This window comes from Rhinatrema bivittatum, chromosome 10 (assembly GCF_901001135.1).
Source record: "Rhinatrema bivittatum chromosome 10, aRhiBiv1.1, whole genome shotgun sequence".
NCBI lineage: Eukaryota > Metazoa > Chordata > Amphibia > Gymnophiona > Rhinatrematidae > Rhinatrema > Rhinatrema bivittatum.
Genome location: NC_042624.1, coordinates 107,839,429 through 107,863,861, shown reverse-complemented (window position 1 = coordinate 107,863,861; position 24,433 = coordinate 107,839,429). Strand labels below are relative to the sequence as shown.

The 24,433-nt window shown below is 45.3% G+C and overlaps 1 protein-coding gene across 2 annotated transcripts in view; it reads right to left on the bottom strand.

Moving 5' to 3' along the window:
• The window catches only part of USP24 (ubiquitin specific peptidase 24), a 268,241-nt gene that overhangs the window by 43,208 nt on the left and 200,600 nt on the right, over positions 1-24,433 (bottom strand). For both annotated transcript variants that reach the window (XM_029618249.1, XM_029618250.1), the window contains exons 52-57: positions 20,527-20,622; positions 14,537-14,640; positions 14,150-14,263; positions 12,202-12,298; positions 6,384-6,500; positions 3,268-3,360 (exon numbers count right to left, since the gene is read on the bottom strand). In XM_029618249.1, coding sequence (XP_029474109.1) covers positions 3,268-3,360; positions 6,384-6,500; positions 12,202-12,298; positions 14,150-14,263; positions 14,537-14,640; positions 20,527-20,622 — 621 coding nt within the window. The remainder of the gene's footprint in view (positions 1-3,267; positions 3,361-6,383; positions 6,501-12,201; positions 12,299-14,149; positions 14,264-14,536; positions 14,641-20,526; positions 20,623-24,433) is intronic.

Here is a 24,433-nt window from a genome sequence, read left to right as displayed (position 1 = left end):
AGGCTGTAGATTGCTTTTGGGGAAGTTGACTATCCACCCGAGAGAGGTAAGGAGAGCAAGGATCCGGTCGACTGCCTGCCAGCAGAGAGTCTCAGACTTGGCCCGCATGAGCCAGTCGTCCAGATAAGGATGGACCAAGATTCCGTTCTGGCGGAGAGCAGCCACCACCACCACGATCTTGGTGAAGGTGCGTGGTACGTGGCGAGACCGAAGGGCAGCGCCCGGAACTGAAAGTGCTGGTCCAGAACGTGGAAATGAAGGTACCTTTGGAGTGCAGGACGAATCGGAATATGTAGGTACGCCTCAGTTAGGTCGAGAGAGGCCAAGTATTCGCCTGGATGGACAGCTGCTATGACCGCCCTCAGAGTCTCCATAAAAAAGTGGTGAACCTTGAGGGCCCGGTTGACCTTCTTGAGGTCTAAGATCGGGCGAAAGGAACTTTCTTTTTTTGGCATATAAAATAGATGGAATACTGGCCGGCGCCAAGTTCTTCCGCTGGAACTGGGACAATGGCGCCCAGCTGCAGGAGCCTGGTAAGGGTTTCGGCCAACGCATCCCACTTCAGACGTCCGCAAGGAGAGACTACATAGGGATCCGGTAGATCGAGAAAATTCTAAAGTGTAACCGTCTCGGATAATCTCGAGAACCCACTAGTTCGACGTGATTTTGACCCACTCCTCGAAAAATAGGGAAAGACGACCCCCGAGATTGGGAACAGAGGAATGGGTCGACCGTATCTCATTGGGAGGCGTGCTTCAGGGTGGTATGCTGAGATGCCCCCTCTCGGAAGGGTCGGCGACCTCGAAAGTGCTGAGACCAGGATTGAGACCTGGAAGCGTAAGCCCTAGAAGAAGCACCTCGGCCTCAAGCCGTATATCTACGTTGGCCCCGAAAACGGGAAGGCACAAAAGCTCGGAATTGTTTCGGTTGGTCCTCAGGCAGCTTATGAACCTTGTTCTCAGCCAAGGAATTAATGAGCTGCTCAAGTTCCTCGCCAAAAAGCAACTTGCCTTTAAAAGGCAGAGTGCCCAACTGCGCCTTGGACGACGGGTCTGCCGACCAATTGCGTAACCAGTGGAGCCTTCTGGCGGAGACCACAGAGGCCATCGCTTTCGCCTGGACGCGGAGAAGATCGTAGAGAGCATCCGCCCCATAAGCAATGATGCCTTCCAATCGTTCAACCTGCTCCGCCTCAGCAGACGGGAGATCCTGGGTGCCGAGTAATTGCTGAACCCACCTAAGGCCTGCCCGCTGCATGAGACTGCTGCAAATAGTCACCCGGACTCCCAAGGCCAGCACCTCGAAGATACGCTTAAGGTGGAATTCGAGCTTGCAATCCTGTACATTCTTCAAGGCCATAGCACCCACCACCGGAATGGTGGTGTGCTTGGTAACCGCTGAGACTGAAGAATCCACCGTGGGAATTTTCAGCATTTCCAGGCAGTCCTCCGGGAGTGGATAAAGTTTGTCCATGGCTCTGCCGATGCGGAGCCCCGCCTCGGGCGCTTCCCGTTCCTGGAGGAGCAGCAATTTGTGCATAGGGTGAAAGGGAAAAGCAGAAGCCGGAGCCCTGAGTCCCGCCAGGACCGGGTCCATGTGCTTTGGCAGCGCAGCAGTAAGAGTATCCGCCGGGGGTCCTCAATCCCTAACTCCTGAAGGACAAAAGGAATGATGGGTTCCAACTCCTCTTTCTGAAACAAACGGAGAATCCTGGGATCATCCCCGTCCAGAGGAGGGAGCGTCTCCGCCAAGTTCAGATTTGAATCAGAGGTCCCCAGAGGCATTGGAGGGTCCGGGAAAGGAGGGGCCTCTGGGACCACCCACACCCTGACAGACCCTTGCGTATCCAGAGCCGCAGGAGCGAGCGGAGGGTCCAACCGTGGGAGTTTGGCTGGCAGGGGACCTAGTGAGGGGTCCTCCTCCTCCTGCAAGCTGGCCAGATAGGATTTGTGCATGAGGAGCAGAAATTCCGACGAAAAACGAGGCCTAGACTTGCCGGGGGGGGGGGGAGGGGTCATGGACCACACCCTGGGGCCGCACGGGGCTCAAATCGGGGAGAGACCCCCAAAAATGTGAATCTTCTGCGTCGAGCAGCTTCGAATTGGGAGCTGCTGAAACCCCCAAGATATCCGCCGTTCCTGCGGTTTGCCGACCCGGGAATGGCCTTGGCCATGCGTTGAGCAGAGCGACCCCAGGTTTGCTTTGCTGGCGCTGCCAGGGAGGGACCTTCCCCACCCGGCAAACATGAGGAACAGAGTCCCTCGCGCAAAAGATGCGTCGAGGGCTCCCCACAAGCAAGACAGCAGTTGGATCGCAGCATAGTCGATGAAGAGAAGCCGCGATCTGAAGAGAAACTCAGCTGAGAGAGGAAACTTCATTGCCGGGAGGAGCAGAGGAACGAACCCTGCAAGCTCCTCTGTCAATCAGACCATGGCTGCCGGCCAAGAAATGAAAAAAGTGCCCAGAAGTAAAACAGACCGGCTTGGGGCTTTTCTCCCTCTTTTTTTTTTTTTTACTTCAGCAAGCTAGAGATAGGGGAATGTACATCCCTGAGGGCACTGCTGGGGGAAGAAACATCCTGGATCAAAAGTCAGCCAGGCAAGGGGGGTGTGAGACTGGACCACCAGTTTCACCCCACAATAGGACCACCGGGAAAAGGGGCCTAGGCTATGGAGCACAAGGGGCCAAGCCCCCCTAAGCCCCGCAAGAGCGAGGAGACAGAGCTGTCTCCTGAGAGAAAAAAAATCATCAGAGCCAATACCTCAAATCTTTCTTTTTTTATATGGAACACAGAACAAATTAAAAGTACTTGCTTGATCCTGTAAAGGGAAAAGAAATCCAACCGGGAAGAAGAAAAGGCTAGCTAGCCCAGATCAGGGAACCGCAGGATGAGCGGCACCATCTGCTGGAGACAGACAAATACTGAAGGGCTGCAGGTTAGGCTCTGTCCTGATATAGGATACCCTCACAGTTTTGGTCTGTCTCCATCTGCTGGAAAGGAGGCTCAACCCACGGTCTGGACTGATCCGGGTACATACAGGGAACTTCCTTTATTACCTTGAAAGCAGCCCATAAAGCGACAACCAACAATGCTATGTTCATTTATTCTACAATAATTTTTCATGGTGGTGGTTTAATAAATCCAAGCGCTTACTTTGACTTTAGTAAGTTTCCTTAAAGGGTATGTTAAATAAGTCAAGAATAAAGATACATTTGACTTAGGAAGACTGACTTTTACAATATGAAATCGCAAAGCATTTTTATTACCTGATTACTCTGCCGGTTGGGGCCAAGTAGAAAGTTGATGATGTGCTTCAGAGCAGAGTGTCTGAGCAGCAGGTCACTGGCTCTCACACCCTGCTAATAAACGAGATTACAAATAATGTCAGTTAGCTTTCCCTTCGCAGAACACACGTGGCACCTCAAAGTAACTGCCAAACATGGGACAACAACAGAGCAATACAAGATTCATAACCAACAAGGACATGGAACAAAAATGGCCGAGATGCGAAGAGCTATACTAAAATTTGTCCTTAATTTTGAGTCTCCATTTATTCTGTGCTTTGTTTTTTTTTGTTTTTTTACAGCATATTTTCTAGTTTGATAGTTACAAGCTGAGCAGGGAAATAGCCAAAGTGTAAAAATCATGAACTTTGACATTTAAATATTTAGAAGTGGCCATACTGTCTCTCAGCCACTAATGGCCAAGCTCTTACCTTACTTACTGAAAGAGAAAACACTGTTTGGAGAATGTGTGAGGAAGTGAGAATACATTGTCAGGTTTTTGTTTTGTTTTTTAAACTCTAGGGGGTGCAATATTCAGCTGTTGAGTGGCTTGGCTAGTTATCCAGATAAATATATATTGGGCTAACTAGCAGGGTATATTCAGCTAGTTAGCCGGATGGTGACATGGAGACACTAGAAAGGCCTCTCTCCAGACTCTATGGAATGTTGAATGGGGATCTGCAATCTAAACCTGCCCATATTAAGGCTTGGGAGCAAGATCTGGGGGAATCTTTGGGTAAGGTGATGTGGGATCAGTGTTTCCTGACCACCAAGAGATGTTCTATGGCCACCAGAGTTTTGGAAGTGGGGTACAAGATTCTGTTTAGAAGGTATCTGACAATCATTAGACTACATAGGATGATTGCAGGGGGTAGAAGTGATTGCTGGAAGGGATGTGGCGAGAGGTGGGGGGGTCGGTTACTTCATCTGTTGTAGGAATGTCCTTTTGTGCGTAAAACGTGGGATGAAGTCTCTTCTTTTTTCGTCTATAATGGGATCTCCAATAGTTAAGAGTCGTAAGCTATTTCTGCTCGGGATTCCTGACCAGATTTTACCTGAGATGCAGGTTTGTGCTGGCTGCTAAGGGTGCTCTGGCTTATAGCTGGAAGAATCTACAAGATGCCCTGTTTATCGGCCATTAAGGGATGACTCCACAGATTGTATGCTATGGCGAATTTATGGCAATTAAGAACAGATGCTTGGGCAGGTTTCAAAAGGTATGGGATCCATATTGTTGTTGGGTATAATCTGGAAACAGGTTGGACATGTAAACAATTATGCTCTTTCAAAATTCTGTTATATTACTTAAAATGGGAGTATTGTTAGCAGTTGGGTAATTCTTTTCGGTGAGTCGCTGGGTCAATGATGTTATGGATGTCCAGATATGACTTGCTATGCCCTATAATTGCATTTTTACTCTCTTTTTAACTTCAGTTCTCTACTGTATGTTAATCTATTAGGAGGGAGGGGATGGGGTGGGGCTCAGGGGAATTGTGGGACTGTATGAAACCTGCTTTGAATTAGCTGATTTTGTCTAATTATCTAGTTCAAAAGGCTTTATGATCCTTTTTGGCTAGTTATGCCGTTTGGATTGTTTTAACTATCTTGATTTCAATAAAAATGAAATGGGGAAAAAAAAAAAGTTAGCCGAATACATTTAACCCACTAACCTTAGCACAGGTCAGCGGCGCAACCAGAACTCCGAATATCAGAGTTAACCGGTTAACTTATGTGGCTAATTCTACTCCTCCCTGAAACACCCCCTGCCCGCCACCGGAACGTCCCTGACTTATGAGGTTACATCCAGCTAGAATTTAGGCAGATAAGTCTCTCCATAAGCCAGTTTTGCCATTTTGATGGATAACTTTTCAGTCATCTATCTAAAGGGATTTTGAATATCAACTTCCCCATGTTTTATGTAGACTATTTTGAACTGTGATATCGATGGCAAGTATATGGGATGACTTTGTTGTGCAGATAATGGTGAAGTCTGGTAATGACAAATCACAGATGCACATGGTCAAGAATGAATTTTGGTGTCCGATGACTAGAAAATCCTTATTCAGTCTGGCAAAATTATCTTCAACTTACTACGGTATCTCGTGTGGGACAAGCTTATAGGAAAACTGGTCCTTACCTGCTAATATTTGTTCCTGTAGTACCATGGATCAGTCCAGAGTCCCGACTGGTCTTTTTTTTTTTTTTGTTTCAGACTGCAGGAGTTTGTACCTCCACCATCTGCTGGAGACAGAGAAATACTGACAGACTGCAAGTGGCACCTCAACTTAAGTGTCAGTCAAAAACTTTTCTGTCTCCATCTGCTGGAGGGGAGGCAAAACCCAGGAGTCTGGACTGATCCAGGTACGTACAGGGAATGGGTGTTACATATACATGTGTTACTAACTTTACATCCTCAGTTGATGTGTGTGAGAAGCAGCTTCTTCCACCACAGCATTCTGTACTTTTTACTGAATAAAATCTCATTTGTCTTCACCTTGTCCTTCTATTCTACATTCAATGAGCACCACTTAACTCTTGTTTCTCACCAAATTATGTAGCAGGAGCTTGCTTCTATTTATTTATTTTTATTTTTTCTATACCGATGTTCCTGTATACAATACATATCGCACCGGTTTACATGGAACTGAACTGTCGCCTCAGGGCATAATACATTATAACAAGTTGACATATAACTTAAAGGAGAACATTCATGAACAAGGTAAACTGAAGCAGGGAACAAAAACTATGTACATTCAGGGTATGCATAGGTGATACTGGGTACACAATTAGAAAGGGTATGTAAAGTGATGAAGATGACGTCTGACTCTTAATCAAGTTTTAACTTTATTCATATTCTAATATGAATAAAGTTAATTTTTTTCTTCCTCCCTCCAGGGGGCCTACAGATCTATCAGAACCAGTGTTGGGAATCCCAGGATTATTCCCCTTATTTTATAGCAACAGTCCAGGGGGGCTGGGGGGCCACGCACCGGGGTTCCTTCTAGAACTCTGAAACCATGGGCTCCAACGCCAGCCCCTAGGTGTTGCCCGGTTAATACTGTAACAAAATCAGAATATGATCTCACAAGGTATTTTACCTTTTGTACAAAGTTGTTGAAGAGGAAAAAGTACTGAGCACAGTTTTTGCAGTTCTCCGGGACATCTTTGTCCAGTAGGCCAAGCAGCATCTCCAAGAACTGATGAAGACTTTTCAACTATAACAAAAGCACAAGCCAAGTACAGAACAAAAAGCTATTACAAAATATTATTAGCCAACGTGCATACAAGTGGATACCAAAGGCTTCAGGCAGGGCCAAGACTACTGGAGCGCCAACCACTGCCTTCACTGGCCGGCAAACAGTAGGGATCTTATCCCACCCCTTTCGCTGGTTTGTAACTGTTCATACAAACCCTGAATTTTTCAACGGAAACCTCATGTTTTCCTTTTTTTCTAGGGAACTTTCTTTTTATTTTTTTTCCAATTCTTTATTTATCCGTTTTTAACAGTTTACAAACAAAGAACAATTTTTCCATCTAATATACAACTTGTGTCTTGCATCTTGATAAATTAAAGAAAATGTTATAAGAAATCAGTTTATTCATACAATTCACAAAAAAACAAACAAACTACCATTACTGTTAATATATATATAAGGTAATAAGGAGATCCAAGGGTTACAAGAACAATTCTTTACGTGGAAAATACCTAGGGGAGTTTCTAACTGATGGTGGTGGTGGGAAGGGGCATACGAATCGCTCAAGGTTCTGCAGTGCAAGGGAGGTTTTATCTTAATCTGTCCTACTGTTTCTTCTCAGAAACTGCAGGCCAAGGAGCCAGCACCAGCTTGGCTGCTCAAAGGGGGCTAATTTATTTCAGAAAAGTTTCATTCACTTCAGAAATAGGCTTGACAGAGGTCGTCAGTATTTGCCATACATGTCAAACCTGCCTTCAGAACAGCCCTATTTTACTATTGTTTCAGCTTTAACCACCACACATTACTACTCCTGGGGGAGCTCTGCACAAAAAAAATACAAAACTGAAAATTCTGCACCAAAAACTTGAAAATTCTGCACACATTTTCAAAATTCTGCAAAATTCTGCACATTTGACAAAATAATACAATATTTTTTTTGCAAATTATCATTCTGCATTCAGTGCAATCCACTATTTTCATTTAAATAACAGTACAGAAAATGAAGAACCTTTACATTTTTCTCACTTACCTTCTGGCAGAAAGCATCAAACCTTGCAGAGAATGTTTGCCTTCTTCATTTGAGAAGCAGTCTTCTTTGTGAGTCTGAATGATTTCCAAAGTTTCAATAGAAATGGGAACACCAGCCACTTTCTTTCAGGTAATACGCTTAACTGGGGGCGAGGTGGTGCTGGCTTGGAGTTTAAATCTTTCAACAATCTGCAACAAGAATTTGACCTGCCATCTGCACCTGCCTAAGGAGGATTTTCACCTCTGCCTTAGGAGGCCTAGCAGAGGTGCTGCTAGTCCCTGCTGCTCAGCTAAGCAGGGACCTGCCAGAGAAGAACAGAGCAGTGGTTTTTGGAGTGAGTTTTGGTCTGGTTGTTTTGGAATTCTTTTGCCAGCAGTTCTTGTCCACTCGGAAAGGAGAGAGATTTTTGGATTTTGGACACTTTTTACCACCAGGGGTGCAAACTTTTGTTTACCGAAAGAGAGATAGATAGGGAGATCCAAGCCCCTCGTGGAGACTCCCTTCCATTAAAAAGGATAATTTTTGGACAAAGTTACAGGGTGTGAAAGTGTTCTAATTACGCTAGATTTTCAGGATCCTATTTATGTTTCGCTGTGGAACTGCCTGCCTGGGTTAATTCAATCTCAGATCGATGCTATCCTGGAAGTAATTTTAGGCCTTGTTTTGAGATATTGCTATTTGGTGGCAATGGGTGATTTTAATTTACACGCTGAGAACTGTGATATTGTTCAACATGTTGTATCTTGTTCAGGTAACATTGGACTCTCTCAGGCGGTACAAGTGGGAACCCATGAAAAGGGACGTTAGATCTGCTGTTTGCCTCTGCGAAGGCGCGTCAGATGGGTGGTTTAGTAATAACAGGAGCTGGAAACACTGACCTGGACAGATCATTTTTTGGTTTGCAGTAGTTTTCAAGTACTGGGGTCCACATTTCTCCCCCGGTAAACACAGATCTAGAATGAGGAAGTCCATGTCAAAGAACGTGGGGCTCTGATAAAATCTGTGCAGGAAACCCTGAACTTGGCACAGGATTGTCGGGAAAAAGTGGATATGAGTACTGATTATTGGGTTTCTTTGTGGAATTCCTTGTTAGAGCAAAGTATGGATCGGGCTCAGTCACATAATATGAGGTTATTGTTCCGATTTTACTGAAAAAAACAATTATGGTTCCAAAGTCATTTTCAGAGCAGTTGGTACACTCCTGGGGACGCCTGCTGGACGTAACTTGGCTTATGAGGATACGCCTAGCTGTGAGTCCCCCTAAGTTTCTTTTTTGAGGACAAGATTCGTAGGTTAAGGGACCCCCTAATTAAAATGAAAGTAGAATGCCCAGACCTAGGGGTTCTTGGGAATGGCTTGGCTTTAGAGAGAACTGAAGTAGAAAAGATAAAATATGTGTTTTCTCAGTCTAGCTCTGGGGGAGTGGCAGTGGATACTGTTTCTGATTTTTCTCAGGTGAGTCATAATTTTAGTGGAGTAAATTTTAGTTCCTTTGATGCTATCTCTCTAGAGGAAACCAAATCTGTAGTTTGTCGTGTGAAGAAATCAAAGTGTTATTCTGATCCCTGTCCATCTTATCAATTTTCTGCCTTATCGGATTTTGAAGGGGCTAAAAACATTGGTTAATGCCTCTCTGGTAGAAGGATGAGTTCCCAATGTATTAAAATGTGTGGTGACCCCCATTTTGAAAAAGGCAGTTTTAGATCCTAGACTGTGCTCTAATTATAGACCAGTCGCTAATCTTCCATTTGTAGCTAACGTTTTAGAAAGGATAGTGACTAGTCAATTGTCTGACTTCATGGAAAGCGCAAGGAAACTGGATTCAGCTCAAGTTGGTTTCTGCAAAGGTGGCAGCACAGAGACAAATCATGGTTGACCCCGCTCTGCCTGACTCAGATAGGGGAACAGATGTGCTGCTGGTATTCTTGGATCTGTCAGATGCATTTGATTTGGACAGCCATGAAATTTTAATTGCACGCTGTCAATTTTTGGGATCAGGGGGGTTCGGTTTTAAAATGGATTAGCAGCATTTTAGCAGATGGGATTCAAGTGGTGTTCTTTCAGGGTCACTGTTCTTCACCACATATGGTACAGTGGGGTGTGCTCCAAGGCTCCACTTTATTGCCGCTTTTATTAAATGTCTACCCGTCTCCTTTGGGTGCTCTCACACGCTCCTTTGGTTTTATTCCATGTATTTACGTGGACAATGTAGAAATTGTTGTTCCGTTGGGTAAGAACCCTCAACAGATCCTTTCTTCACTTAGTGAATGTTTGAAAGCTGTGAGCAGATGGTTGGGTGGTAATTTTCTAGCAGAAAGACAGAGGTATTGCATGTAGATACAGGATACGTTTCAAGTTGAATTTGAAGGACAGTTAATTACTGCCGGCATCATTAAATCACTTGGGGTCAGGCTGAATTCGGAGTGGTCCATGAAAAGCCAAATTAATTCAGTTTTGCAGTCAGTAAAATGCAGATTGAGAATGGTGCGACAACTGAAAAATGTCTTAAATTTAAAAGCATTGAAGGTGGAGGTTTATGCACTGGTTAAAGTGGTTCAAGATTATTGCAATCTTGTATACTGGGAGCTTTTTTTAATTTGGAAGCTCCAAGTGGTTCAAAAATATGGGGGCCAGGCTAGTCCTGGGACGATCTAGAGAATCAGCAGCTCCAAAATGACATAGGTTACCTGTCAAATTGAGGTGTAAATTTAAAATCATGGTGCTCACATTTAAAATCCTTTGAGAACAAGGACCCCCTCATTTGTGAAATAGGATCCGTTGGAAATGCCCACAGAGTTATTCGCTCAGTATGGCTCACGGCTGCAGCTCCCCTCGGTAAAATGTTTCTGCTATGTAAACTTTCAAAAATCGGTCTTTTTCCATGTCGGTTCCTAAATTATGGAACAGTCTTCCATTGGAAGTTAAGAGAAGAAATGGATCTGATGAAATTTCGGCATAAAGTAAAAACTTGGTTAATGATGACGGAGCTTCCGAATTAATTCTTGGGAAAAGTTCCTTAGCCTATGTTAATTTCATTTAAGGTCCCACTATCACCTTTTAATTTTCCTGTTAACTTGTTTTGTTCAAATAAAGTTTACCTTTGTTCAACTAAAGTTAATTCTAAGTTTTAATGTATGAAACAATAGGAAAACATTTAAGTTTCCAGCACCATTCACGTTGTCTGTAAACTGATGTGATATGCCAGATCGAATGTCGGTACATAAAAATAAATAAATAAATAAATAAATCTAGGGGCTGGTGATGCTGGCGTATATCCTAGAATCAGATAGATAGATATGGGGCACAAACTTAAATTTAGAATTACTGTAATGGGATGAAGGCGGGTACCTTTTTAGGGCTGCTAATATTAATATGTTAATTATTTGTTTTCAAATTTTGATTTATTTTATGTTTTTGATTGATTCTGCTACTATACATGTACATCACTTTGGAAATTTTATTGAAAAGTTGGAAAGCAATTAATACATTTTATAAATAAATATCTGGAGGACTGGATCTTGCCAATGCTTTGCATACGGCCGGTGCATAGGTCTGTAGTGCCCTAGGCAGACCAATGTAACAGCGCCCAGCCCACCCTGAATTGAAAATGCCCCTCTTACACGTGGTAGATATAAATGGAGTCATGTTCTCCCTCATACAGCTCTCTCCCCCCACCGATGGCTCTCATACCTCTAAAGGAGGTTCTCCCTGCCCGGAGACTTCCCAGGTAGCAGACTCGCGGAGTTAGGCTGTAAACACAGCTGCGCTGCCTCCTGCGAGCCTGACCCGTGTTATTTATTTATTTATTTATTTAACATTTTTCTATACCGAACTTCATGCCAAGCTTCATATCAGACCGGTTTACATCAAACTTGGGGATTAACTGAACAAAACCATATAACAGGAAGGCCGAAGCGCAGTTACAATTAACAGGGAGAGTGAACTTGGGGGCTAGGATAGCCAGGAAATAAAGGACAGAAAAAACTGGAGGATGCGAACGTATGTCTATACAGTGGTTGGGTCGGTCATTTGTTGTGTTGTGCTTCCAGGGATCATGCCCTTCCTCCGCCGGCAGGCTCATGGAGCCATTATTGATTATTGCCACGATCCTGCCTGCGATAGTGTTCAGAATGGCGGTGGGGCCTGGATCCTGCAAGGTGAAGGGGGAAATCTGCACAAATTCTGCATTCCCCAGTAGCACAGAATTCCCCCAGGACTAAAATTATGCATCAACCTGCTGGATCATGAAAATCAGCTACAGTTTGTTATTTTTACATGAAAGAAACAGATTTGTCATCACAGCTTCCTTAAGTGCTAGCTTTTGCTGCGTCTAGTTTATACTCTAGCTACCATTTTAAAGGAGTCTGAATACAGTTGATCCAACTATTGCCTCGACTTTGTGTGGGTGTACAGCATCATTACATTCAGTCTACTGCCTTCCAGCCATATTAAAAGGTTCCTCTCCTCCATGATACCAGAGACAATGCTTTAGGCTGGCTCTGAGCCTTACTAGGATTAATCAGGGAGAAGCTGGGATGGCCCAGTAAAGGGTTTGGGAGAGAGTAGATGGTTCTTCAGCTTCAAAGGCAAAGAGCTCCGTCATATTGCAGTCACTTTGACAGAACATCAAGGCACTGTGGGAGAAAAGTAGAGGAGATGTGCGGTTGCTGGGTTCCAATAAATCTTACTGACCTTGTCCTGATAAAACAAGGCACTGTCTAAAGTTTTTTCAAGAATTGTAGCAACAGCAATGCGCACTTCCCTCACACAGCACTCCAACAGGAAAACCCTGGAAAACAAGTAAACAAAAAAAAAAAAAAAGGATGAGAATGTACAGCCTGCACTCATCTCTGCACAAGTTCAAACTACACACTCTGTCACCTGACAAGAACGCAGCTGGGGGGGGGGTCATATCATCTGACAGTTTAATGAAAAATTCAAAGAATCCAAAGAAAAAGGCGAGTGGCCATTACGACTTCTGCAAGTGGAATGGGCAGGTTGAAAAGGGCAACTCCATATCTGGCCTGGTCACTGGGATGGATAATGAGGGACTACTTCAGCTTAGGAAGGGTCAGTAAAACTAAGAGAAAATCTACATATTTTTTGTCTCTCTACTTAATAGGCTCAGTATGCTGCTGGCTTGGTGGAGATTATTCAGAATTGCAGGTTAGTCTTTCAAGAAGGATGAAATGCAAGAATGCTCTATCAGCAAGTAGTAAATGTTGAGTCCTGAGCAAAACTGACTTTTGTATTCTTCAGATCTGCTGCTCCCTAGCTCTAAGCATTTTGGAAGGACAGCAGAAACAAACAATGCTAATGCACACTAAACATTACCATAGACCTTAGTTAGATTGTTAAACCAACGTCCACTTTCTGACACTGTCATACATTGTTAGTGCAAATGAAAACTACACCTTGGGTCTTCCTTCCCGGCTGTGTGTGTGTGAAGCATGATCTTGTCCCGGCATGTCAGGGTGGGGCTGACGTTTCCAGCCAAGGGGGGAGGGTGATCCTACAATCACACCACAGGCACCCCATCCAGCATGCGATCTTTTCTCCAATAAAAATGCCCAGCTGCTTTTGCAGAGATGTACAAGGACCGCCTGCTTCCTGCTATTTTTTTTTTCCCCTGTGTAATAAATGTTCAGTTTCCTGGCCATGAGCTGCCAAACTTTACATCCGTTCAGTAAAACCCTGCTACTTCGCTTTTGCACTCTTCCCTTCCCATCCATCACTCGGTGCCTCAGACTGTGGTCTATTCTCCACTGTAATGACCGATCTTTAGCAGGATGAGAAAACTGTTTTCAGATGCAAAGCAAAGCTGGAAATCAGGAGGTGGGGGGTTCTTGTCTCTGCCCTGCTACTACCCTGGATCACAGACAAGTCATTTTACCAGCGCCTCAGTTGGCACCAAGTGTGGTGTGCGGTGAATTCTGCAAATGAGATCTGTTCTGTACGGTGCTGTATACACTCAATATTGATTAAATAGAGCATTGCATCTTAAGCAAAATTAAACCAGAGATGACAGCACATCTCAGCATTCCCCATGCGAGGTCTGACAGGACCTTCTAAAGAGAAATGTGTGAAATTACTCAGACACCAAACCACCAACCATGTGAATTACAAACCTGTACAAGCAGGACAAACTTGTGGAAGGCCTTTCCAAACAAAGAATACTCCTTTAGCTCACCCGCCACACTATTTCATAAGCGCTCTACCTGGGGCATTTATTTACTCGAAGCACGTTCTCACTACAGAACTATCCCAACACACTTCGCCTATTATTTCCGTGTGTTTGAGTGACCCTGGACTTGCTTATCTTGCAGAAAGAGATGGGCCCTTTGTATGTGGATATCATGACCCCTTCACCCCCCCCCCCCCCGTTAGATAACAAGCAACGGAATGAATCAGGAATGGGGACGGGAGTAACTCATGCCTGGCAGGTGGTGTGTGGGAGCGCAAGGACGGAAGGAAATCACAAATTCCACGCCCTGAATCTGGGGAGGGTCCTAGACGCGGGCCATAGACATGTATTCAACACAGGCGCAGCTAACACGGATGGACCCAAGGGCTAAAGTGGAATGATAAAGCATGAACAGGATCACATGGATGGCTAGAAAAAGGCATTATGGGCACTTACTTCACAAGCTCGCGGCCCTCTGAGCTGACCAGGTACTCCACCAACCACTGACAAGCTTCATAACTTTTAGAAAGCAAAGCTTCAATAGTGGCAACCCATTCTTCAGTGTCAACCCTTCAATCAAACAAAGTCAACATAGTTATGCATTGCTACCAATGAACACCCTAAAATGAATGAATCCTATTCCCAGCTTCCCCCCTCTCAGGAGTAATCCATTCCTCACCCAGAACAAACATTACTAAGCAAATGACACAATCACTGGCAATGCTGGGGGTTTAATAAAACAATGGTAAAGACACTAAGGGAAGACCTTAATATTTACAGACTGGTGAAATTGCCTGCCTAGCTGCAGTGACCTTCATCGTCCTGCTCACGTCTACTTCTTACCTGAGTTTTTTCTTGGTACGGAAATAGGTTTGGAAGAGAAACTGGATGGCTACCTGCAAGCTCACTTTTGCCATGCAGGGATAAAACGGGTGTTTTACCTTAGTCTGAAAGAAAAAATGCTTGGGCTTACATCTGTGGCAATATGGTGAAATTACTTCTTACTTGATAATTTCCTTTCCTCAAAGTAGGGCAAACCAGTCCACACCAGTGGATTGTGTACTACAACCAGCAGGTGAAGACTGAGAACGACTCGCTGACATCCCCTCTCATATAGTTCACCACAGACATCAGCTAGCCAGTATTTTTTCTTCAAAAGCCAACTATGGATACTAAACCACAAACATTATTGCATCCTACCAATAACCATTATTCAAAACAGAATGTTTTTCCATTATATAATAATTCAAATTTTTTTTTTTTTTAACATAATGAAACGCTTGACTCAGCTCCACCAACAGTCACATACGAAATTGTAAAACTAATATCGCAGAATGAAACTCACATATGAGGTACAGCACTATTCCATGTGCATCCGAGATCCTTGCCATACCATACATTCCTCATTAAGAATCTCATACAACAGAAGACTGTCAGCCGCTTCAAGGGAGCCCAGGGCAGGAGTGGACTGGCTTGCCTTACTTCAAGGAAAGGAAATTATCCGGGCAAGCCAGTCCACATCAGTGGGATGTACCAAAGCTACTCCCCCAGAAGAGCAAGAGGCTGCCTGAGGTCCAAGCAGCACTGCCCTAGCAAAGGACGAATCCTCCCGTGCAGACGGATCTAACCGATAGTATCTGGCAAACTTATGCAAGGAAGACAACATTGCCACTCTACAGATCTCCGCTGAAGAAAGTAAATGCAATTCTGCCCAGGAAACTGCCTGTGTCTGGGTCAAATGTGCTCTTAGCTGCTTTGGAAGAGGTTTGCCAGCATCCATGTATGCCGCTGTCACCACCTCCTTAATCCACCGTGGCATGAGAAGCCACCTCCCCCCTCTTTGCAGTGAAGGAGAAAGAGCTGATTTGCCTTACAAAACATATTGGTAACCACCAGATAAAAGGTCCTGTCCATCCAAATCCCTATTAAAGGATGGTAGAAAAACCATCTGATTCAAATGGAAATCTGAAACTACCTTCAGAAGAAAGGCAGTATGGTCCTTAACTGAACCCTATCCGGCGTGATAACCAAAAAGGGTTCCGTACACGACAAGGCCTGCAATTCTGAAATCCGCCTCGCCAAGCAAACAGCGACCAGAAACACCATCTTCAAGGTCAACAACGGCAAGGAAATACCCCATAAGGGACAAAAAGTTGGACCTCCCAAAAATGAGAGAACCAGATTGAGATCCCACAAAGGCACTAGGAAACACAAGGAGAGTCTAAAGTGCTTCATACCCCTCAGAAATCTGGACATGTTTGGATGTGAAGAAAGGGGCCTTCCCTGAATGACACCCCAATAACACGCTATGGCAGCCATCTGCATCTTAAGCATGTTCAAGGCCAAACCTTTTCTTCAGACTTTCCTGCAAAATCTCCAAGATCAAAGGAACAGACGTTGAAACGGGAAGACAAGACTGGCTCTGAAGCCAGTGTTCAAAGACCTGCCAGACCTGGATATTTATTTGGCACTTTTATATACCGATATTCATGTAACAAGTTACAAACAAACAAGTTTAGATATAAGCCAAAGAGGTGGAAAACTTCCTTACATGCAACAGAGTTTCCACCACTGGACCTGAATATCCATGGTCAACAGCTGAAGCCTTCTAAAGGGCCAAACCATAAGACAAAACCAAAATGGATTGTCGTGAAATACCAGACCCTGCCACAGAAGCCCCCGAGCAGTGGGAACTGCCACGGATCTTCCTCCAGTAGACAACGGAGATCCGCATACCATGGCCTGTGCGGCCAATTGGGGGCCACCAGGAGCACTAAGCCTCAATGCTGCGCTATCTTCTGTATTAACCGACTGATCAGGGGCTATGGCAGAAACACAGAGCAACTTAGTATACTTGGATTTTCAGAAGGCGTTTGACAAAGTTCCTCATGAGAGGCTTCTAGGAAAAGTAAAAAGTCATGGGATAGGTGGCGATGTCCTTTCGTGGATTGCAAACTGGCTAAAAGACAGGAAACAGAGAGTAGGATTAAATGGGCAATTTTCTCAGTGGAAGGGAGTGGACAGTGGAGTGCCTCAGGGATCTGTATTGGGACCCTTACTGTTCAATATATTTATAAATGATCTGGAAAGAAATACGACGAGTGAGATAATCAAATTTGCAGATGACACAAAATTGTTCAGAGTAGTTAAATCACAAGCAGATTGTGATAAATTGCAGGAAGACCTTGTGAGACTGGAAAATTGGGCATCCAAATGGCAGATGAAATTTAATGTGGATAAGTGCAAGGTGATGCATATAGGGAAAAATAACCCATGCTATAATTACACGATGTTGGGTTCCATATTAGGTGCTACAACCCAAGAAAGAGATCTAGGTGTCATAGTGGATAACACATTGAAATCGTCGGTTCAGTGTGCTGCGGCAGTCAAAAAAGCAAACAGAATGTTGGGAATTATTAGAAAAGGAATGATGAATAAAACGGAAAATGTCATAATGCCTCTGTATCGCTCCATGGTGAGACCGCACCTTGAATACTGTGTACAATTCTGGTCACCGCATCTCAAAAAAGATATAATTGCGATGGAGAAGGTACAGAGAAGGGCTACCAAAATGATAAGGGGAATGGAACAACTCCCCTATGAGGAAAGACTAAAGAGGTTAGGACTTTCAGCTTGGAGAAGAGACGACTGAGGGGGGATATGATAGAGGTGTTTAAAATCATGAGAGGTCTAGAACGGGTAGATGTGAATCGGTTATTTACTCTTTCGGATAGTAGAAAGACTAGGGGACACTCCATGAAGTTAGCATGGGGCACATTTAAAACTAATCGGAGAAAGTTCTTTTTTACTCAACGCACAATTAAACTCTGGAATTTGTTACCAGACGATGTGGTCAGTGCAGTTAGTATAGCTGTGTTTAAAAAAGGATTGGATAAGTTCTTGGAGGAGAAGTCCATTACCTGCTATTAAGTTCACTTAGAGAATAGCCACTGCCATTAGCAATGGTTACATGGAATAGACTTTGTTTTTGGGTACTTGCCAGGTTCTTATGGCCTGGATTGGCCACTGTTGGAAACAGGATGCTGGGCTTGATGGACCCTTGGTCTGACCCAGTATGGCATTTTCTTATGTTCTTACGTTTTTAACTTGCCCCTGTAGCCAAGACTGAACCAACACATCCACTCCGAGTGCTAGAACATCACAGGCCCGACTGTAAAAGCGTTCTTGCGACTTGCCATCAGATCCAGAAAGGGCCAATCCCATCACTCCACGATGAGTCGAAACACTTAGGGAACCAATTCCCATTCTCCTGGATCCAACTCGTCACGACTGATATAGTCTGCATGCACACTGTCGACCCTTGTTACATGACAGGCAGAGCAGATGCGCAGCTTCTTCCCCAACACTACTCTCCCGACGCCATCTCTCCCCTGCGTGCGCCTCAGCAGCATCACTGCACCTCCAAAATGGCGCCTGCCATTTGCTTTTCCTGCTGTAACCCTCTGGCCGGCTCCAAAATAGCAGTACCTCAGCCCCAGCACTCAACACGGCCCAACGCAATCCTCTATCCCTGCCCCTGCACTGTGAGTAATCGCTGCAGCAAACTCAGCTGGCGCGGGGGTTCTTCTTTTCTTTTAAACTTTATTCGGCGCGCTGAAGACCGGATAAGGGAGAACATCAGAGAAACACTCCCTACAGGAACTCTGTCAGGAAGAAGGCTAGGGCACCAGCCCTCACCTCACTCCTGTCCTGACAATTCAGACACTCAACTGAGGGAGGGAGAAATGCTATCACCACAGGTCAGGGCAGCCTGTTCAATCCTGGCAGGCTGAAGTCCAGAAGCAAGGATGCATGTCCACCACATGCTGGAGACGGAGAAATGCTGGCTGGCTGATGTCTGTGGGAAGCTATATGAGAGGGATGTCAGCGAGACGTCGTTCTCGGTCTTCCCCTACTGGTTGGAGTACACAAACTACTGGTGTGGATTGGCTTGCTAGGATGAAGAGGAATTTCTGCTTTTATCTGAAATGTCACATCTTGATTTTGAATGTTAAAAATTGCATTAGTCACAGTGTAGTCTACAGTTTATAGAAAAATAAATCTTGGCACTATTATAACTCTTAACAGTGATAGAGATTCTTCCACACACAGCAAGGTAACAATTTTCCTGAATTAAACACCTTTTCTCTGGGAAAAAGTTTCAGTGGCTAAGAAGTGTAACACCCACTGCATTACCCTGTGCCTTATATGCAACCCTGGGAGCAACATCCACCAAGTAACACCATGACACACGGCTTAGCGTCAACTTCTGGTCTACCAGTCAAGGCTGGGACTGTATCATACTCCCTCATTATTGTCTTTTAACAGAATCCCAGAAGAGCTTTCACAGTAAAGATTTGTACTTCACGAAATAAATTCACCACAAAGACTAATAAGGCAGCAGATTTCTGTATCAGAAACAAGACAAACACACAACAGATGGGCCAGCCTGATGGCCACAGTACTGCCATGCAGGAGATCCAGGTTAGAGGCCCAGGGTCCTGAACCGCCAGCTAGCCGGGGCTGGGGACACTGCAGAGGTAGCATCCATGGTGTCTGCTGAGGGCACCTTTAGCTGTCCCGTCATGCGATTTATTTATGAATGAATATTTTTGCCTATTCTCCAAGTTGGTCCCAAGGTGGTTTAAAAATAAATTTAAATGAACAGAGGCATTTGATCAGCTTACAATCGTTCTCTGATTACCTGTTGAAGATTGCAATAGGGGGGCTGCGAGCAGAGAGGGAGAATGTCTGTGGCTGCATGTGGCATGAATGGGTTGCGTGGTACTGCCTGAGTTTGGTTTGCTCACTACGGTCCAGTGGATCTCAAACAGTGTACGCCAGGTGTTGTTCCAGTTGGTTCTGATAATTAAGGGGAATAATCCTGTATTGTAAAGCTGCATCAATCTTTGGCATATATTGTACCAGTCGAATCTGAATTTGCAATTAAAGTAGCATTGGGATCCACTTGTACTGAGCTCCAAAGGGAACACTGCCATAATAGCCAGGCTTGAAGCAGAGGGGGAATTAAAGGAAATTCCTCCACCCTCACCCCTACGATTGCAATTGAATATTTGCAGTGCCCAAGAGTGCTAGTGGAGCTGGAAGTACATATTGAGCAGCAGGAAGCTGCCGGTCAAAAAACAGAATGGGAGAAAAAATTGCCCAGGCAACAAACATTTAACTGCAAGCAGGAATATGTCTACCTAACTTTGTTACGAAAGCAGCTGTGCATTTATAATTAGCCACAACTTGAGGGCTCTAAAAAAAGCCAATTACAAAAATTTGAAAATTTTTCCCACTTGTAATAGTAAAGTTTTCTGTTCATGGCACATAAGCCTCACGCAGTCCATGTCTACAAAGAGGAGGACTATACTGAGGGAGGCTCCATGACGGAGAGCTTGGTTACTTGTGCTCCCCTTTCATTCAGCGTTTGGTTTCTTAAACACTATCATTTCAGAATGAATTGACCCCGATCTATCTCATCGTCTCATGGCTCTGACTGTTAGGTGCCAATTTAAAGGTCCAAATTGGTTGTTGGGGGAGCAAGTCCGGGGGGTGGGGTGGGGGTCTACGATCAAGGAGCCATTTTCTTGGATCCCCATTTATGCAGCAGAAACTTTCAATTAAAGTGGAGCCTTTTGAATTATGGCACTGGCAAGGCCCCTTCCACTCACAGCGCCCTGGTGTTTGCCACTGTACTGTGTCTGTCCTCAAGAGGCTTCTTCTACTGGAAGAGGAGAATCCTTCACTGGAACCAGACTCTCCTGTACCATCAACCAAACTTGAGCGCTGGAAGCAGGGAGTCTGAGGAGAACGAGCAGGTTACTTACAGCATTCACCGAAGCCAAAGACAGAACAAAGCTGAAGTAGTCACTGTTGTACACATCTCTGTTCTTCATGAACTTCAAGTTCTCGTCTCTCACCGTCTAAACCGCCATGCCCCCAACACAAAACAAGAAAAAGGTCTGGATGTCAGGAGAGAGACATGATTATATCTAGAGTACACTCATTTCAGAATGGAGAAATTACTTACTTAATAATTTTGTTTTCCTTACTGTAGACAGGTGGACTCAGGACCAATGGGTTATGTGCTCCCCTGCCAGCAGATGGAGACGGAGTCAGATTTCAAAGCTGATGTCACCCTACATACACCCCTGCAGTGACCTCAGCCCTTCAGTGTTCTCTTCAAAAGCCACTGTGGACATACTAATGAAAAAACTTGATAAAAAATATGAATAAAAATGGATAACCATAAATGTACTCAACCAATCATAAACACTGAACTCTAGTAAGATTATAGATGCCCTGATCTAGGGATTGGATGACGGTTTACCCGTAATCTCTTGGAATTGATATCCACTCCACGGGCAAATCCTTGGCACCGTACTTGGGTAGCTGTGCGCGGGATGCTGAGTCCATCTGACTACACTAAGGAAAACAAAATTATCAGGTAAGTAATTTCTCCATTTCCTAACATGTACGCAGATGGACTCAGGACCAATGGGATGTACAAAAGCTACTCCCGATCGGGACAGGAGATTGCCTGCGGTCCGGTAAACCTTGCCCTTGCAAAGGCTGCATCCTCTTGGGCCTGTACCTCCAGGAGATAGAACCTGGAGAAGGTGTGTAAGGAGGACCATGTTGCTGCTCGGCAGATGTTGACGGGAGACAGCAGTCTAGCTTCCGCCCATGAGACCGTCTGAGCCCTAATGGAATGAGCTTTAAACTGAAAAGGTAATGGCTTTCCTGCCACCACACAGACGCCCATGACCACCTTCTGAATCCAGTGAGCTATGGTAGCCCGCGAAGCTGGTTCATCATGCTTCCTTCCACCATGAAGGACAAACAGGCAGTCCAACTTTTGGACTGGTTCTGAAACTTACAGATACTGCACCAATAGTCTACTGACATTCAAATGCCAGAGGTGGTGGTATTCCTCCACGTCCTTGTGCTTATCTAGGGATGGCAACGAAATGGACAGATTCAAATGAAACTCCGAGACTACCTTGGGCAAGAAGGATAGAACAGTACAAAGCTGTAACGCTCCTGGAGTTATCCAGGGAAACAGTTCCCGACATGACAATGACTGCAGTTCATAGATGCGATGTGCCAAGCATATAGCCACCAGGAACACAGTTTTCAAGGTTAATGAATGCAAGGAAAGACTGTGCAGCGGCCGAAAGGAGGGCCCTGCCAAAAATTCCAATACTAGATTAAGATTCCACAAGGGAACCAACCACTGTAGGGATGGCCGGAGATGTTACACCCCTTTCAGAAAACGGGTCACAGGCGGGTTCCGTTCACCTTGTCCCTGAAACAGGAGTGAACCTCTATCTGAACTTCAAGGAGTTAAGGGTCAAACCTTTATTCAAGCCGTCTTGCAAAAATTCAAGAGTTAGTGGGATTTTGTCTGCCCGAGGGGGGACACCGCGTTCCTCACACCAGGCCTCAAATACTCTCCAGATCTGCACATACGCTAGGGACTTAGAGAACTTCCAAGTGCTGAGTAAGGTAGCAATTACTGCTACAGAATATCCTCGCTTCATTAGGCGAGACCTCTCAAGGGCCAGACTGTAAGACAGAATTGAGTCGTATCCTTGTGAAGGAACAGTGGGAGGTACAGTAAGGTCTCCACCAGGCGTCTCTGCATGTCCACATATCATGGATGCCTGGGCCAGTCTGGAGCTACTGTGGTACTCGATTCTGCGAATGAACCTGTCTGGCAGGGGCCAAGGAGGGAAGGCGTATAGCAACTCTTTTTCCAGCCAGGTCTGAACAAGAGCGTCGATTCCCAGGATCCACCGATGTCTTCTGCAACTGATGAATCGGGGAACCTTCGCATTGTGGGATGCGGCCAGCAGGTCAATGGACGGGAGACCCCAGCGATCTATCATCAGCTGAAAGGCTTTGGCCGACAACGCCCAGTCTCCTGGATCCAGACTTTTCCTGCTTAGAAAGTCTACTCTGATGTCTTTTCCTGCTATGTGGGAGGATGAGATCATCTCTAGAAGTATTTCCACTCATTCCATAAGAAGATCTATCTCCTGTGACACTTGCTGGCTCTTGGTTCCACCCTGGCGGTTGATGTAGACTACAGTCATTGTGTTGTCCGACATTACATGGACCACTTAACCCTGGAGTCAATGGCTGAATTGTAGACATGCCAATCTGGCTGCCTGGGCTTCCAGGCGGTTGATGTTCCAGAAGACCTCATCCTTGGTCCAACGTCCCTGGGCCATCAGTTCCTCACAGTGAGCACCCCGGCGGCTTATGTCTGTTGTGAGGACCAGCCAGTTCGGGGAGGACAGGGGTACACCTCTGCTCATATGAGCTTCCTGCAGCCACCACTGGAGCCTAGAGCATATTCCCATTGCTAAGTGGATGCAAATCAAATAGTCTTGAGACTGCGGGTTCCAACATGACAGTAGTGAAAGCTGAAGCAGTCGTATGTGTGCCCTCTCCCAAGGCATTACTTCCAGGGTTGCCGCCATCAAACTGAAGATTTGGAGATAGTTCCACACTGTCGGCATATCGTGCTCATCAACTGATGCACCTAGGACATCAATTTCCTTATCTGCGTGGTCCTAAGAAAGACCTTGCCCTGCTTGGTGTCGAACCGGACTCCCAGATATTCCAAGGACTGGGAGTCATGTTGTTGGTCACTCGGAGACTCTCTTCCATGGACAAGGCCCGGATCAACCAGTCATCCAACTACGGGTGCAACAGGATTCCCTCTTTTCTCAATGCTGCTGCGACGACTACCATAATCCTGGAAAATGTTCTGCGGGCGGTGGCTAGGCCAAAGGGCTGTGCCCGGAACTGATAATGGCAAACCAATACCGCAAAGCATAGGAAACGTTGGTGATAGATTGGAATATGTAGGTAGGCCTCGGATAGGTTCAGGGAGGTTAAGAACTCTCCCGATTGTTCGGCCATTATCACGGAGCATAGGGTTTCCATATGGAAATGATTCACTCGTAGATGTTGGTTGATGCTCCTGAGGTCCAGGATGGGGGCGAAAGGAACCTTCCTTCTTGAGTATGATGAAATAGATGGAATAACGCCCCTTATTTTCCTGGGGCACAAGTACTGGGATTATATCCCTCATCCAGAGGAGCCTTAAAAGAGTAGTTTCCACTGCCTGCTTCTTGTGCTGGGAGTGACAAGGAGACATCATAAATATATCCCAAGGAGTGCTGAGAAATTCCAGCACATACCCTTCTCACATGACCTCCAGTACCCATTTGTCTGAAGTAATGTTGACCCACCACTGGAAGAAGGACAGTCGATCCCCTATCTCCTCGTTCTGAGGGTAAGACAGTAAAATTTCATTGGGTGGTTTGGGATGAACCTAAACCCAAGCCTGCCCCTCTCTTGGGCTGTCGACTACGAAAGGACTGAGACCTCTCAAAGGGCCGAGACCTCTGAAATGTCGAGTGTTTGTAGGGGCGAAAGTGTTGGAGGCCCCTGGATCGACCCCTCATAGGCGAGGGGTGCTGTAACTACTTTTTCTTATCTTCTGGTAGCTGGGGAACTGGAGATTTGCCACATTTATTGGCTAGCTTTTCCAATTCACTTCTGAAAAGTAGTGAACCTTTAAAGGGCATCTTTGTAAGTTTGGCCTTGGAGGTTGCGTCTGCTGACCAATTCCGCAGCCATAGCTGTCTTCTGGCTGCCACCACTGAGGCCACTCCTCTGGCCGAAGTAATGACTAGATCCGTGCCTGCATCAGCTAAA